Below are 15,666 nucleotides of genomic sequence, written 5' to 3'. Positions count from 1 at the left end.
GAGGTTATGACAAGTGACTTCTCCTTGCACCTGGGGAAACAGATGTAAATTTAGGATGGCTTGCTGCAGTTTTAGGAACGTGACTGTACTTGGAAATAGCCCTGCTGCCTCTACGGTCTTCTTGGGAGTGGCTGGTGGCAGTCCTGCCTGCCTCCCTGTGGGTCCCACCGTCCCGGTAGGAGAACTCCCCTCCTCACCTCCCTGCCCCCTGGGTTGGTGAAGAGGGAGAGATCTAATGGTGCCATCGTCCCCCAACTCTGGAGTGACCCAGTGCAACGTGCCCTGGTGTCTGGACAGCTCCCAGGCCGTCCGCCTCCCAGAGGAGTTCTGGTCTGTCCTGTCTGCGGAGTGCAGAGCAGCCTCTGCCCTCGGTCACCCTGCTCCCAGGTGGGCGGGGGAAGGCGGCCCCGGGCTCTCCGCAGTGCAGTGGCTTGGTCATCTCGTCTCTGCCTAGAACTTTCTGATCCAACTCTCTTATGGCTGAATTCTGCTCCATGCCCTCCTTTGCTTTGTCCTCGCAGGGTGACGACGGGCCAGACGTCCGTGGCGGGTCTGGAGATATCCTACTGGTGCACGCTACTGAGACAGACAGGAAAGGTGCGGCAGTGCCCTGGGCGGGGGCCTTGGTCTCTGTCACAGCCCTTGGGGCGGGCTGGCCCCACAGCCCTCGGGGGGTCAGAACGTGGTCCTGGTGCCCGCGGCCACTGTGCGGAGAGCCCACCCTGGGGACGGGACCAGCCCTCTCAGGGTGCACCCTCCGCGGTGAAGGGTAGTGGCGACCCCAAGGGCCCCCAGAGGCGGCAGAGGGGAAGCTGCGAGCGCAGAACCTAGTTAGGTGGTCCGCCAGCGGCGCCTCAGGTCACAACACGTAGGTGGCTGTTCCAGCGCTTCCTGCTGTCTGACCCCCTGTTATTCCAGACGCTAGACGGGATTTCACTCGTGGCTCCACAAGCAGACCCCAGCACGTGTTCTGTCCGGAGCCCAGGCTTAGAGCAGTGGTGGCACCGTCCTAGGACGGGCTTCTGATCCAGGGGACCTGCTGTTGGGTGGACTCTGTGCTGGCAAAAGCGCGCTCACTCCACCTCGGGTTCTGGCAGAAAGCGGGAGAGGAGGTGCCATGACCTTGACCTCCGCCAGGACGGGGGAGGGGCGCTGCAGGACCCACACAGTGGGGGGCTCCCCAGACTCCTCTCCCTCTTTGAAAGTTATTAAAAAGGGGATGTGACAACAGTATTAAAGCCAGTTCTGGGAAGAATTAAAATGCCCCAATCCTGAAACCCTCACCCACCAACTTTACTTTTATATATGACCATGTCCCTGTTTTTACAGCAGATTTCCCCAAATATGTTACACAGAATGATTCTGGGAATTTTTAAATTATGAAAGTAGTACAGAAATGGTCACGTTGCAGAGAATTTGGAGAATAGAGAAAAAGAAGAAATAACTCCAACAAACCACTGTAGCCACTGTTTTGCCTTCTGCGGTTTCTTCACCCCTGGTTTCTCTGGACTGGGGCAGAGCCCGGTCCTGGGGACTGAGTTCAAAGCCAGGCACGCCCCGGCCCAGCCCGGCCTCAGCTGACCCGGCTGTTTGAAGAGGTCCCCAGTGGACAGGGAGATGCGCGGAGCTGACGTGAGGCCGTGCTCAGGAGCGGCCCTCGCTCTGCTTCTCTGCAGCAGACCCTCCTCCACGCGAGCCTGAGCACCAGCCTCAGCTGGGCGAGAGGAGCAGTTTTCATTTTTATCCGAAGGACTGAGGTGGGAGCTGGCTCCGTCCTCAGCTTGGAGCAGCAAGCCTTGCTGTCCTGCAGCTGCAGCCAGCTGCAGCCCCGGCCAGAGGAGCCCCGTGGGCAGGGCAGTCCAGAGCCTTCCAGGTGGCCAGTGGTGCCCAGGAAAGGAGGCGCTGCCGCCAGCTGGGACCTCCACTTGATCTCAGTCATGGAGAGATTCTGAGGCTTCAGGGAAACAAAGTCATTTGTACATGGATGGATGGTGGAGGCAGAGGCCCTGGGCCACATAGCACGTTCCTTGGGCAGTTGGCTTCCTGTGGACCGGAGACCACCCCAGTGGTACTACACTGGATCGCCCACGGCTTAGGGCATGCAGACTTGGATCTGTTCTTCCAGAAGCAGGCAGTGGCCTGTGCTGGGGCCATCTCTGCCTCCTCACCTAGCCCGTCTTTGAACAAAAGCCCCAGTGGGCAGTGAGCTGGTGAGTTAGGATCCAGGAAGGAGGAGCCTGAGCAGGATGCTGTTGGGCCATGCTCTGTGCTTCCAGCCAGGCCCACCCCTGCACAGACCCCAGATCCCAGATGCCGGAGCAGGTGTTGCTTTTGCTTTCGATTGTCCTGGAGGTGATTGGCCAGGGCCAGGGTGCAGGAGCCTGCACTGCTCCGCTGGAGAAGCGGGGATCCTCTCGCTTCTTCCACCTGGCGAGCTGGGGGATGAATGAGAGAAGACAGGAGAAGGGGGTCCATGTCCAGAGAAGAACAGTCTTATCTTAGGTCTCTCAAGATGTGGAAATTCCCAAGATTTTTGTTCCTGGGCCCTGCCATCTAAAGTATCACCTGTGATTTAGCTTCAAAATTCTGCTGATGAGTTTGAATTATTTTCTCTATGCGCACAATTACTACCCTTGGAATCATCGAGTCTTAGGACAGATAAGAAGCTCTTGATGTGTGGTCAGGGATGGCAAGTATGTGCGGCAGGCGAGCTGCCCATCTTTGTCTCCTGCCAGTGGCAGGCATCGCTCATCAGTCGTTCTTCGCTCTAGATTTGGTGTTGTACTGTGAGGCCTTCTTGACCACCTACAGGACCTTCATCACCCCGGAGGAGCTCATCAAGAAGCTGCAGTACAGATATCCTTTCCCGTGGTCCCCCAGCCCCGGCCCCACGCCCCTCCCGGCATGGAGCCTTCGGAGCCAGCCGGGAGAGAGAGGGCCTTTCTTGCCTGCTCCCCCGCGCCCTAGCTTTGGGACCTCAGGCCGGGCTTTCCCTTCCAGTCTCCTTCCTTGTCTGAGTGCTGAGTGAGATGACAGGAGGTGCCAAGTCACGGGTGTGCTAACAGCAGCTGTGGTCACTAGGAAGCCCTGAAAAGGAGTTAGAAGGAACGGCCACACCGCGAGAGGGAGAATGCGCTCAGGCCCCTGCGGAGGCCCAGGTCGCTGGCACCTGCAGCTTCTGAGCCGAGCCCCAGGCCATTGAGGTGATAGGTCCCAAGTGTGCGGGGCTTATGGGAGTCAAGACTCCCATGAACAGCCTCGGGGAAGGCACAGCCACTCCGCCTGGTGGCAGACCCAGCAGTCGACAGAAAGACCATGTCCAGACAGAATTGGCTCCTACCCATCACCCGTATCTGCGTCACGGGCTCACCCTTCCGAGGATGACCGTGCAGTAATGGTTGAGGAAGACCCCAGGCCCTAGGACCCAGCGTCACTGACTTTCTCTCAAACCTGCTCCTGCGGAGGCTGACCTGAGCTGCTGTAACAGCGGGCCACCTCCCCATGTCACAGCCCACGACTGCCATCTGCTGGACAGCTGCTACTGCCCGGGGCAGGAAGTCCTGAGTCCTCCAGGCTGTCCCCCTTCCCTTCCTGCGTGCCCTGAGGCTTGGCCTCTTGTCTCCCCCGGACCCCTGTGGCTCCTTTCACCGTCCCCGTGCCCCAGCCCTAGAGGACCTGGTCCCTCAAGATGGAAGTAGACAGCTCCCACTGCAGAGGCTTGTTCCCTATAGCCTCACACGTTCAGTTGCTCCCAGGCCTGGCTCAGCAAGTGATAGTAACTCACACTTGTTGAGAACTTCCTAGTGTTGGACAGGATGCTAAGCCCGTGCACGTGAAGGCTCACTCAGCTATAAAACTGCTTGATATATTATTACTGTATTATATACGCTGTTAAATTACTACCTATTACGTGATTCAGGAAACAGCCTCGGAGAGCTTAAGTGACCCATACACACACACTCCTGAGCTCAGGTTCCCAGCCCCTACCCTGTGTGGCGGCTGCAGGCTCTGGGGACAGTCCTTGGTGCGAGGCTCCTTCCTGAGCCCGTGGATCCCTGGAGAGCAGGAAGGACAGCCAGAGCAGGGTCTGAGAGGATGGTGAGAATCTTTGCCCCTCCAGGCGGAAACCACGACCTTGGCGAGGAGCTAGAGGTGGCCTGGTGTGTGGCTGCTGAGGGGAAGGGGCGTCTGAAGCTACGGAGAGACGGCTGGGAGGAAACTCAGGGCAAGAGTGCAGGAGGCACCTATGGACCACCCCACCCCACCCCACCCCCCGCCGCAGTCCCATTGAGAGAGTGTTTAGGGCATGTCGTTTTTGAGCCTCACCTGAGGCTCAGCAGGGCAGCCTGCAATGTTTCAGTAAGTCCCACGGGAAGCTTGGGGGGACCCGACGGAAAGGCAGGGGAAGCGGGGCTCGTGTATATCATAAGCACCCTGGAAACGGCAGCTGGGAGAAGTAGCCCTCCCCTGTCCTCAGCCCATCCCTGCCTGTTGGAGAATGGCTTTCCTTAACCTACACTCCACGTACGAGAAGTTTTCTCCCTTCGCCGACACATTCAAGAAGCGCGTCAGCAAGAACACGTTCTTTGTGCTGGTGCGGGTGGTGGATGAGCTGTGGTGAGTGCTTGTGCCCAGGAGGTGGTAGGGACGCCGGGGCACCCCAGGGTTCCCCACCGGGGCTGCAGGCTTCCTTGCTGAGCTGGGGACATCCCGTCCCATTCCCCCCACTTCTCCCAAGCTGTGCCCACAGAGCCCCGCCCTGCAGCTCTGGGTCGGGCTTGCTCCTGCCCACCTGAACAAGACCCTTGGGGAGAATGACCCAGCCACAGGCCACACCGCTCTCCTCGTGGGGGCCGTCCCTCGCACATGCAGCGTAGCCTAGTCCCCCCCGCCTCCCCCCAGACTCAGCACTCACCGTCACCATTCACTTAACAAGTGCACGTCCAGCTGCTCAGTCTCCTAGGTCTGGAGAGCCGTGGTGAAGGAAACTGCGGGTCCTGCCTTCAAGGCACTTCCCTTCTGTGGGGAGGATGGCCTCAGCCCGGGACAGCACCGAGACCGCCGGGCACGGAAAGCGCTGTGCAGAGGGAGTTCAGGAACGGCCTGCGGGCGGCTGCTCTGAGGGGCCGGGGCCTCGTAGTGATTCACCACCCAGGCAGGACCAGGGGCCTCCTCTGGGACAGGATCAGAGTGGGAGTGTCTCCGTGGCCCCGGGCCCAAACATGGGCCCTGGAGCTTGTCCAGTGCCAGCAAGCATTTACTGAGAGCGGGGCCGTTCGTGTCACCGGCAGGACGGGACCTCTCCTGGCACTTTTGAGGCTCCGGGTGGCCATCCCGACACCTTTTCTTGCTCTCTTCCCTGAAGAGGTTTCCTAGCCCTGCTGGTCGGTGCCATGTGACCTTTGGGTATTCTGAGGTGGATTCTGGGCCCGATGGCAGCCATCCTCTTCCTGGGCTGTGTCCCGGCCCCTCACTGTGTGGCCTTTGGTCCTCTAGCCTCGTGGAGTTGACAGAAGAGATCTTGAAGCTGCTGATGGAGCTGGTCTTCCGCTTGGTGTGCAACGGGGAGCTCAGCCTGGCCCGCGTGCTCCGGAAGAACATCCTGGACAAGGTGGACCAGAAGAAGCTGCTCAGGTGTGCCAACTCCGACCAGCCCCTGGCAGCCCGGGGGGTAGCCGCCAGGTGAGCCACCAGCTGTCTGCCCGTGGCTTCTCCGGCCCTCCTCCACAGGAGTGGTGCCCGGTAGCCACCTCCCCAGCCCTAGAGCCTCTCTTCCTGGTTCTGCCCAGGCCCTGCGATGGGTTGGGGGGCGTCTTGTGGACAGCCCAGTGGGTTCCCCAGGGGCTGGGCCTCTCCTCCAGGGGGTCATGATGGGTGATTTAAAAAAACTCCCCTTTTTAACCAGGAAGTGAGGAAGCAGGGCGGGGGGCACTTACTAGGACAAGGGACAGGTGAATGCATTCCGGGCTGTGGTCAGCTCTTGTCTTCCCAGCACTAACATGGTAGCTGTGAATTCTTGACCACCCCCACCCCCCCCCCCCGGGCCATCCTGAACATTCCTGTCTGTACAGGCTCTAGTCTGTTACCTGTGCCCTAGTCATAGATGAAGCATCACTTGTCAGCGAGTTTCAGTCTTCATCCCTGGGGAGCCATCTCTGTTCCCGCTGGGCCCAGGCCGTGGGGTCAGGCTGAGTTCTCAGGCAGCGGGACCCACCCGGCAGAGGCACCACGGTCCCCAGCAGGAATGCAGTCTGGTCCTGCCCTGCCACTGGTCAGCTCTGAAGCTGCCGTTGTCCTGCCATGAGGCCGGGCTTAGGGCGGCTGCTCGCTCTGGCCGCCTGGCTGTGAGGCCGCAGGACGGCGCCCAGCCAGCTCCCGCTGTCCCTGTCCCCACCGCTCATCTCATGCCTCTGTCTTCTAGGCCGGGGACTTTGCATGACTTTCACAGCCATGAAATAGCCGAGCAGCTGACCCTGCTGGATGCTGAGCTCTTTTATAAAATAGAGGTATGGTGTTGAGCAGGGCTGGGAAGAAGGCTGTCCCTTGCCCCAGGGTGAGCAGCTGCTGCTGGTCCCTAAGCAGGAGAACCTGCCCATCGTCGGGAAGCCAGAGGGCTCCAGCTCCATCCGGTCTAATTCCTTTTTCAGATTCCTGAGGTTTTGCTTTGGGCAAAAGAGCAGAATGAGGAGAAAAGCCCCAACTTGACCCAGTTCACGGAGCACTTCAACAATATGTCCTACTGGTAAGAAGGGGCAGCTGTGCGAAGCCCCGGTTCTCTATCGCAGCACGTCTGGCTGGGTCCCTGTGCTCTCCTTCACACAAGGAGGAGGTGCCCTTTTCCTCCTAGCTCCTTCCGAGACCCTGGGCATTACTTGGGAACTGCAGGCAGCAGAGAGCACGCTGGCTGAGGAGGAGCCTGGGACGGGGAGGAGAGCCGGGATCGATTAGTAATGTCTGCCATAGGTGGTGGCCGAGGTGGTCACTGCGCCATCCTGCGCTGGTCATGGCCCAGCTTCCCACTGCCAGGCGGCCTCAGGGCTGAGCCTCACACGGATGCTGCCTGGAAGAGAACAGCAAAGGAGTGCCTTCCTGTTAATACTTGAACTAGGCCTGAATTCTTAAAGCGAAACGAAGCCCAAAGCTACACTTACCCTATAATATGTAACAGAATGGTCAGCTTTTCGAGATGTGACTTCAAGGCGCCTCTCTGCGTCAGAGGATGGTCAGAGCGTGGTAGCCACGAAGCCCACTGCTGCCACTGACGGAACATCCAAGATGTGTCAGATGCTCCGAGGACTGCTTGTTGGAGGGAATCTGGGTCATGTCCCACGTTGCCGGCTTTTCTGCCACCACAGGAAGTGCCGCGCTCCTCAGCAGCGTGAGCTCAGCCGTAGCAGGCCGCCACAGGAAGCAGGGGCTTGTAGGGCAGACGGAAACTGCACACGGCCCTGAGTCCAGCCCCCTGCTGGGCACACGCCTCGGGGTTCCAAGGAGGAGGTGCAGGGGGGCCCTTCTGAGCCACGGTCCTCAGGGTGTGCTCAGGGCAGGCACCCTTCACTGGGGCCCAAGACAAGCAGAGGCAGCACCCCGTCTGAGGGGACTGGCCGTGGCCATGTGAAGCCAGAGGGTCTCCAGGGCACGGTGAGGTCCGCGTGCAAGGCTGGCCTTGGGGTTGCTGCTCAGATTCTCAAGGTGCCCTCCTAACCCACATGCTCCCTCGTCTCCTGAACTAATCCTGAGGCCCGTGAAGAGCATTTCCAGCCCCAGGGGTGCTCAGGTCAGCACTTGTCAGGGAATCTCTGCTTGGATGTTATAAAGCCTCCATCTGCACACACGGCCCGAGGTCCCCATCAGGCTGTGTGACCTCTCAGCCCATCCCTGGGATGCTGTGAGCTCCTCGAGAGCAGAGATGGGGGGAGCTATGTTTGACCCCTCAAAAGCCCTGGGCATGTGGTGCAGGTGTCCACATCCCTCTCTCTCCACTAGGACCACCTAGGGGTCTAGAAGGAGACCAGTCAGTTCAGCCATCTCTTTTTCCCATGGGTTGCTGCAGGGTCCGGTCGATAATCATGTTACAAGAAAAAGCCCAGGACAGGGAGCGGCTGCTGTTGAAGTTCATCAAGATCATGAAGGTAACTGTGGCTGCCCTCCCCAGAGTCTCCTCCTTCGGACCCTGCCCAGCAGCCCTGGGCCTGCCTCACGGCCGCCTCCCCTCTTTCTGCAGCACTTACGGAAGCTGAACAACTTTAACTCCTACCTGGCCATCCTCTCAGCCCTGGACTCGGCTCCCATCCGCAGGCTGGAGTGGCAGAAGCAGACCTCGGAGGTGGGTGGTGGGGAGGGAGGAGGTGGGAGGCCCGCCCAGCCCCTGGCGAGCCAGCTGTTGGGGAAGGTGCTCAGGTGTCTGCTCAGCCGCCAGCCACCCCCCAGCCCCACCCCCCATTTGCTGTGGCTAATCTCCAGTCTTCGGGCCTGAACGGGCTGCGTGGTTGGTGCTGGGGCTGTCCCCTCACAGGGTCCTGCTGCCTGGGCTGCAGGATCATACCTGGTCCCTGCTTCACTGCTTTCTTCCTTCCTTCCTTGCACCCATGCTTCTGGAGGGGCTGCTCTGGGCTGCCGGCAGCATTAGTCCTTAGGAACGTACTGTGAACAGGCCAGACGTATTGATTTCTTTAGGGTAATTGCCAAAGGGGAAAGGATGGGGTCGTCTGGCCCATTCGAGGGTTGGGGAGGTCCCCTGAGGGATGGTCAATCACACCAAGACCCAAATAGGAAGAGTTTGCTGGGAAGAAAGGGAATTCCGGTCAGAGGGGACAGAAGCGTCTAGAAACTGGCACACTCAAGCAGCAGGACAGGGGCCAGTGTGGCTGTGTCACTGGGGAGGGGACCTGCTCTGGACCAGGAGGGCTTTGGGGAGGCCTGGCAAGGAACTAGACCTTTATCCTTGTGTGGGGAGGTTCCTTGAGAAGAGAGGCAAAGCCCGTAGGGGCTGGGTGTTAGCTGGGCCACCCAGGTGTTCTCTTAAGGGGTGACATAAAAAGAAAGTTCTAAGTCTGTTGTATGGAGAAGTGTGGGACATTCACACTGGCTGCCACAGAAACACCTAGGAAGTCCTGAGGAGGTGACACTCCGGGTCCGAGGCAGCTAAAAGGTGAAGAGGAAAGCAGCGGGTGGGAGGGGGCAGCAGCAGCTCGGTGAGGTCACCTGCTAAGCCTAGTCAGCTCTGCCTTGAGCGCAGCGAGGATCAAAGGCAGGCTGGGAGCCAGGGATGGCACCATTCCTGGTGTGCGTGAGAAGCCTCCTTGGGCTACAGTGCGGGGTGGCACCCAGCAGGAGGCCCGGCCCCCCGAGCCGTGGTTCTGCAGCAGGCATATGCGGGCCTGGGAGCCAGTTCTCCGCAGCAGGCCCGGTCTCCCTGTAGCCGAGGCAGGGCCCAGGGCTGGGCAGCGGCGGGTGGGTCAGGGAGGAGGCTGGCACTGGGGCCCCAGCATGGTCTCAGCCCTCACACACTGTCCCTCCCACCCAGGGCCTGGCCGAGTACTGTACACTGATCGACAGCTCGTCCTCCTTCCGCGCCTACCGGGCCGCCCTCTCCGAGGTGGAGCCCCCCTGCATCCCCTACCTGTGAGTAGAGCTCCCTGCAGGTTTGCCCCCCGGCTGCTCTGGGGGAGACATAGGTGTAGATACAGAAAGCCTCCCTTAAATGTTTCCAGCTCAGACGATTAGAATTCTATTTTAACTTTAAACTATGTAACAAGGAGCAGGTTTTACTTTTAAAACAGAAAGGAAGGGTCCAATGTAAACGGTCCTGCTGTCCCATCTCCCAGTCCCGCTACCGTTTCCTTCCCGCATCTGCCAGGCTTCCCCCCACCAAGGGTCCTCAGACTTGGCTGCACCTTGCAGTCAGTCACCCAGGAGCCCTGAGAGCGTTTCCCCAAGTGTGAGCCATGGCGTGGAGGAAATGGGGGGTTTGGGGAAAGCAGTCCTAGTCACATTAGCTGAAGGAAATAGTGGAAAAAGTCAAAGCTAGACAGGTTTCTTTATTGTCAGAGCCCTTACTAAGCTGGTAGATACTGGGAACCTCCATGAGGGGGGCAGAAGACTCCACAGTGGCCCCGGGGTGGGGGCTGCCCTCCCAGAATGCTACCCTGCTTTCCCCTGGGGGTGGCCGGCTGGGCCCCCTCGCTCACCTTATGGCTTCACGTTCTCTGCAATGAGAAGCACCTGTTAACAAAGAGGCTGTCCATGCCTCCCTCCCCCCTGGGTTTTGGGTTATTTTTCCTGTTCATGTATTTTACAAGGCTCCCCTGCCGTACCTGAGCTGGCTTTCCCAGGGACCCACAGTTTCTAGGTCAGGAGTTCACGCAGGAAGAGACCAACACAGGCCAGACGTGCCCCCCGAAGCAGTAACTGGGCTTCTCCATCCTCCCAGGGGGCTTATCCTGCAGGACCTCACCTTTGTTCACCTGGGAAACCCAGACTATATTGACGGGAAGGTGAATTTTTCCAAACGGTGGCAGCAGTTCAACATTCTGGACAGCATGCGGTGCTTCCAGCAAGCGTGAGTACTGGAGCAGGGAGGGGACGGAGGAACACTGGGGTCTGTGGAACGGGGTCTGCACCCAGAGATGGTGGCCAGCTTGTTCTCCACACACCCCATCCAAGGAGGGTGCAGGGCGTGGGCCCAAGAAGTGGGGGCTCCCTGGGACAGCATGTAGAGGGGCGACCAGGCTTCTGCTGCCAGCCCTCCGCCTATGGGGAGCTCCGGTGCCGGGACCGTGCGTATGGCCCCTCCGGGAGGCCGTCGGGCTGCTGGCCCCACACCGGCCCTGACTGGAGGCCCCCCACAGGCACTACGATATCCGAAGAAATGATGACATCATAAACTTCTTCAATGACTTCAGCGACCACCTGGCAGAGGAGGCCCTGTGGGAACTTTCTCTGAAAATCAAACCTAGGAACATAACAAGGAGAAAAACAGATCGGGAGGAGAAGACCTAGAAGTAGGTGCCGTGAGCGAGGAGAACGCTCAAGAGAGGCTCCGAGGGCGGCTCCGAGACCGGGAGGGACTTTGGACCTGTCCTCAGGCAGGCTGCACGTGTCCCGGGCCCAGCCAGCCCTCCACCGTGCGGGGCAGGAGCCCCAATAGCTTCCTGCTGCCCTCCTCCGCAGGAGCGGACGCCAGGCCCACCGTGGAGCCAGCAGGCAGGTCTCGTTCCTGATTTGTGAACCCGTGGTTTGGTTTTGGTTTTGGTTTCTGCTTTCACTTTGTATTCCTCTCTCCTCCCCCCTCCCACTTGGGAGCAGCACAGGGAGATGGGCAGACCAAGGCACAGTGGGACACTCTTCACCCCTCCCTACATTCTAGGGTCCTGAACCTGCTGAAATGACAAGGGTGGAGGACCCTGAAAGGTGGGGGGCTGTACCCTGGGGACCTGGAAGCAAGGGGACTTTCAGTCGGGTGGGCAGAAAGCAGAGAAGACCGGGGAGGCTCCTTTTACTTTCCCTGCCCTGCTTTTTAAATGCAAGATGGTGTGAGCTTTTGAGGTGACCCAGAGAGGTTCACCAGGTGGCCTTTCAGTAGGCCTGGGGCTGGCGCTCCCGTCACAGTACTGGCCCTCAGAACCGTCCTCTTCCCGTCCCTTCGTCTCCCCGGCCACCTGGCGCTTTGGGGAGCTGGGAAGAAGATGGAGCAAGGGAGGACGTAGGTGTACCTGAGCCGGGGCCAGGAGTTTCGGGGTGAGTGAAGTTGGAGAGTGGAGGGGCCTTTCTGTCCTGGGGAAGGCCAGCAGACCCCTCTTCTGTCGCTTGCTGTGTGCCTTAAACTCCGTCTCCTGTCCCCCCGCCCCCATGGGCTCCCCTCCTACCCTGCTCCATCCTGGTGGCGCCAGGGGGTTGCTCCTCCGCCCCTTCCACCAGTGCGCAGTGAGCTCTGCCCGGGGAAGGACGGGAGGTCCCTGACAGACGGGGGCGCCCGCTGAGGCTGAGCGGCCCCGGCTCCTACCCTGCGGCGCACTTGCTCTCTCCACCTTCCTTGTTGGACACGGCGCTCGCTGGTGAGGTGGGCTGTCGGAGGCAGGTGTGCAGGGAGGTCCTGCACACAGGCCGGGCCGCTGCCCCCGCACCCCTTGGGTGCTGGTTTGCGTGACTGAGTGCTTGCTTCTCCTGGGCTTGGGACTTGGTCAAGCAAATGCCAGGATCGAACTTCTTAAACAACCATGTCACTTTGAGTCCTTCCTGAGTTTTGAGCAGCTTTCTCCGCTCTTGTTTTGGGGTCCTGGACATGGAGGGGAGGACATCCGTGAACTGCCAGTGGAGTCCCCTCGCGTAGCGGGCTGGCCGCTGCAGGCCAAACGTGTCACTTTCTTATTTAAAGCGTGTGGTCTTTGTTCTTCAGCAGTGTGGGGTGGGCTTGGTGCCCACTCTGAGTCCCCTCACTGCGGTCTTGTCTCCCTTCCCGTCTTGCCCCCCGCCTGGCCCAGCTCTGCTGGATGCTGCTGCGTGCGGGGGGCCACCATGGCCCCAGGACTAACACGGAGTCTCCGCCTCACGCACCCGTCAGCAGATGGGGGGGCGGGCTTTACTTGCCCTCCCCTCTCCTCTGGGAGCCCTGCCAGGTGGAGGGAGCAGTGCTGGGGGGACGGGGAGCCCCTGCGTGAGGACCACAGGGGCTGTGGGTGTTTAACTTATTGGCTGACATCCTTAAGACATCCTCCCGGCTCTGGGAGTTGCCCCACCCTGTGCCAGCCCCGCAGCCGGGCTGTGATTGGTCTTGGGGACCAGGACCGGGTGTCCCTGCAGGTGGGGCTGGAGCCAGGGAAGGGTGGGCACACGCCAGGTCAGAAGGAGCCCAACTCTTCAGAAGCGCCTCCCTCGCCCTCATGCCTCGCCCCTGTTACATTGTAATATATATATATCCCCACTAACCTGGCTGATAGTGGCATCTTCCTGCAGACATTTCAAACCTGTATTTTATATGAAAGGAAAATAAACACAATGAAAGCTGCGTCCAAGTGACAATCCGAGCTGCCCCTGCACACGTCCCAGTTCCCACAGCCGTGTGCCACTGTTGGGGCCATTTGGGGAGGGTGGGACAGAGTCCACCAGCCCGTCTGGAATTTTCCCTCCTCACTCTTGTGCTCTGTAAGTGGATTAATGCAGAAGTCTTTTGCTGCCCTCCCCCTCCCCCAGCGTGCTGGTAAAACTCAAATTTCTAGGGTGGAATTCAGGGGGCAGAGAGGTACCTGGAGCTACTTTTCAAAGCCCCTAAAGCAGGGTCTTTGAAAGCACACCTTCTGTAAGATTCCATCCCCCTCCCACCCCCAAGGCAACACGCACAGGCTTGGAAATAGCCCCATAGGTTCCAGTCTTTTCTCTGTCTGACGTGGGCTACCTCTCCTCCACTCATGATGAGCCATGGACTTAATCCCAGCCTGTGTGTCATCCCCCTTCAGTGTCCTGCCCATCTCCCAGTGTCCAAGAGAGAAGCAGTCAGCTGCTGAGTCCTCTACTCCCCACCAATACCGAGAACCAGCCTGGTCTGGCCCTAACCTCCCTGCAGGTGACTAGGAGGTCACAGGCCAAGTGCGGACGTCTGGGCTGAGCCTGCCACCCCCAGAGGGGACTAGGAACCTGCATGCTTAACCCAGCAACTCAGGAGGCTCAGATGACCTCAAATCCATGTCCAGCCATGGGTGGTGCAGGGCCAGTCTTCTGGGGGTGTGATGGCCCCACCCGGTTCCCTCCAGCAGGGTGAGAGGCAGAGCCTGCACATTCATTTAAACCATCACTCACTCATCAATTTGTTTCATTCACTAGGGGTACATGATTTAGGAACCCGGTCAGGCAGGGTTTGGGTCATTCTAGTCCTGCATTTGCTGGGGACGCACTGGAGGAACTTCTAATAAGGGCTCTGGTCCTGGTTCTGCAGCTGATAGGTAAGTGGCCCCCACTCTGTTTCCCAGTTTTTCCAGCTGGGTGTGGGGGTAACAACAGCTTCTACCTCACAGGTCTGTGAAGGCTCAGGGAGTTAATACCTAGAACAGGGTCTGGCAAGATTATTTATATGCACATACACACAGATCCTGGATCCCAAGCAGTCTGCAGACCACTTTACTTCATTCACTCCTCTTAACCAAAAATCCCCCCACCCCAGCCCCGTGAACTATCACAGCCATGGTGAGTGCTACAGAGAAGAGGTACTTGGTTTACGTCAAGTCCAGACAGGCTTACCAGCAAGTCGTCCCGAACAAGTAGCTTCAGTCTTACACGCACGCCCCTGAGAACAAAAGGGGAAACACCTCTCAACTCGTCTTGAGTAGAATACAGTCTTGACATCAAACCCAGACAACAGTCCAAGAAAAATTACAGGCTAATACTTGCGCAAAACTTCTAAAATAATCTTAGCAACCCCAAACCAGCAGCATATAAAAATCAGTACTCCCTGGCCACGCTGGGCTTACTCACAAATGCAAGGATGGAATGTCAGTAAGCTAGTGAACGTTCTAGATTTCTTATGCTCAACAGCTTATTCGGGTGCCCACATCCGGAGCACCTCTCCTTCCTGGGCACAGGGGAAACTGTGCTTCCCAGCCCCCTGCAGGGAAGTCCATGAGGAGCCAGACACATTTCACTTGGGCCTGGGAACTCAGCAAGTGTGCCACCGTCATGCTCACTCTTTCCCCACCATGACACACTTAGATGGCAGAGTTCCAAGTGGAGGGAGACCCCCAGTGTCCTACACTAGACTATACATGAATAGAAAATGAACTTGTGCAAACTAACCTACTGAGATTTCAGGGTTTATAAATTTTCACAACATGGCCTAACTGCTCCTGAATGCACCATATTAACAAATTAAAGGAAGAACACCATATAATCACCTCAGTCGTCAGGCCTTTGTTAGAAATGCAACACCCATAATTTTCGTTTAAAACTCTTAGAAATCAAACTTTCTTAATCTGGTAAAAGTCACCTTCCAAAAATCCTATGCAAACGTTATACTTAACGTTAAAATACTCAGAGCATTTCCTTTAAAATCAACAAGTTAAGGATCCTACTTGTACTGGAGACTTTAGCCAATGTGGCAGGAAAAGAAAAAAAAATGAGATTACTAAGAAAATCTCCTGGGCTGCCTGGCTGGCTCAGACAGTAGAGCATGCAACTCTTCATCACAGGGTTGTGGCTGCAAGCCCCATGTTGGGCAGAGAGCCTACTTCTAAAAAAAATGAAATTTAGGGGCGCCTGGGTGGCTCAGTCAGTTAAGCATTCGACTCTTGATTTCGGTTCAGGTCATGATCTCAGGGTCGTGAGACAGCCTTTCATTGGGCTCTGCACTGGGCATGGAGCCTGCTTGGGATTCTCTCTCTCTGTCCCCCCCACCCACCCAACTTGTGCACTGTCTCTAAAAAAAAGGAATCTTCGAAGGTAGTTAGCTGTAGAGTCAGAAAAAAAAGTTGAATATGTTCCGATAATACAATCAACAATTAAAAACCAATTCTTGAAGGCTCCCATTTATGCTGGCATCACAAGTCTTTTTTTTTTTTTTTTTTTTTTTTTTGATAGAAGGAGAGATAGCAAGAGAGGGAATACAAGCAGGGGGAGTGGGAGAGGGAGAAGCAGGCTTCCTGCGGAGCAGGGAGCCCGATGTGGGGCTCGATCCCAGGA

At 58.0% G+C, this 15,666-nt stretch overlaps 1 protein-coding gene across 9 annotated transcripts in view; it reads left to right on the top strand.

Moving 5' to 3' along the window:
- RAPGEF1 (Rap guanine nucleotide exchange factor 1) overlaps positions 1-15,155 on the top strand; it is a 117,228-nt gene extending 102,073 nt beyond the window's left edge. For all 9 annotated transcript variants that reach the window (XM_032419102.1, XM_032419100.1, XM_032419099.1 and 6 more), the window contains 11 exons: positions 522-597; positions 2,772-2,856; positions 4,525-4,617; positions 5,497-5,682; positions 6,422-6,506; positions 6,648-6,742; positions 8,054-8,132; positions 8,225-8,326; positions 9,527-9,624; positions 10,433-10,561; positions 10,851-15,155. In XM_032419102.1, coding sequence (XP_032274993.1) covers positions 522-597; positions 2,772-2,856; positions 4,525-4,617; positions 5,497-5,682; positions 6,422-6,506; positions 6,648-6,742; positions 8,054-8,132; positions 8,225-8,326; positions 9,527-9,624; positions 10,433-10,561; positions 10,851-11,001 — 1,179 coding nt within the window. In that variant the 3' untranslated portion in view covers positions 11,002-15,155. The remainder of the gene's footprint in view (positions 1-521; positions 598-2,771; positions 2,857-4,524; positions 4,618-5,496; positions 5,683-6,421; positions 6,507-6,647; positions 6,743-8,053; positions 8,133-8,224; positions 8,327-9,526; positions 9,625-10,432; positions 10,562-10,850) is intronic.
- The last annotated feature ends 511 nt before the right edge of the window (positions 15,156-15,666 follow it).

Source organism: Phoca vitulina, unplaced genomic scaffold, assembly GCF_004348235.1.
Source record: "Phoca vitulina isolate PV1807 unplaced genomic scaffold, GSC_HSeal_1.0 scaffold21, whole genome shotgun sequence".
Lineage (NCBI taxonomy): Eukaryota > Metazoa > Chordata > Mammalia > Carnivora > Phocidae > Phoca > Phoca vitulina.
The sequence above is the reverse complement of the archived record's forward strand: the minus strand, read 5'-3'. Positions and strand labels throughout refer to the sequence as shown.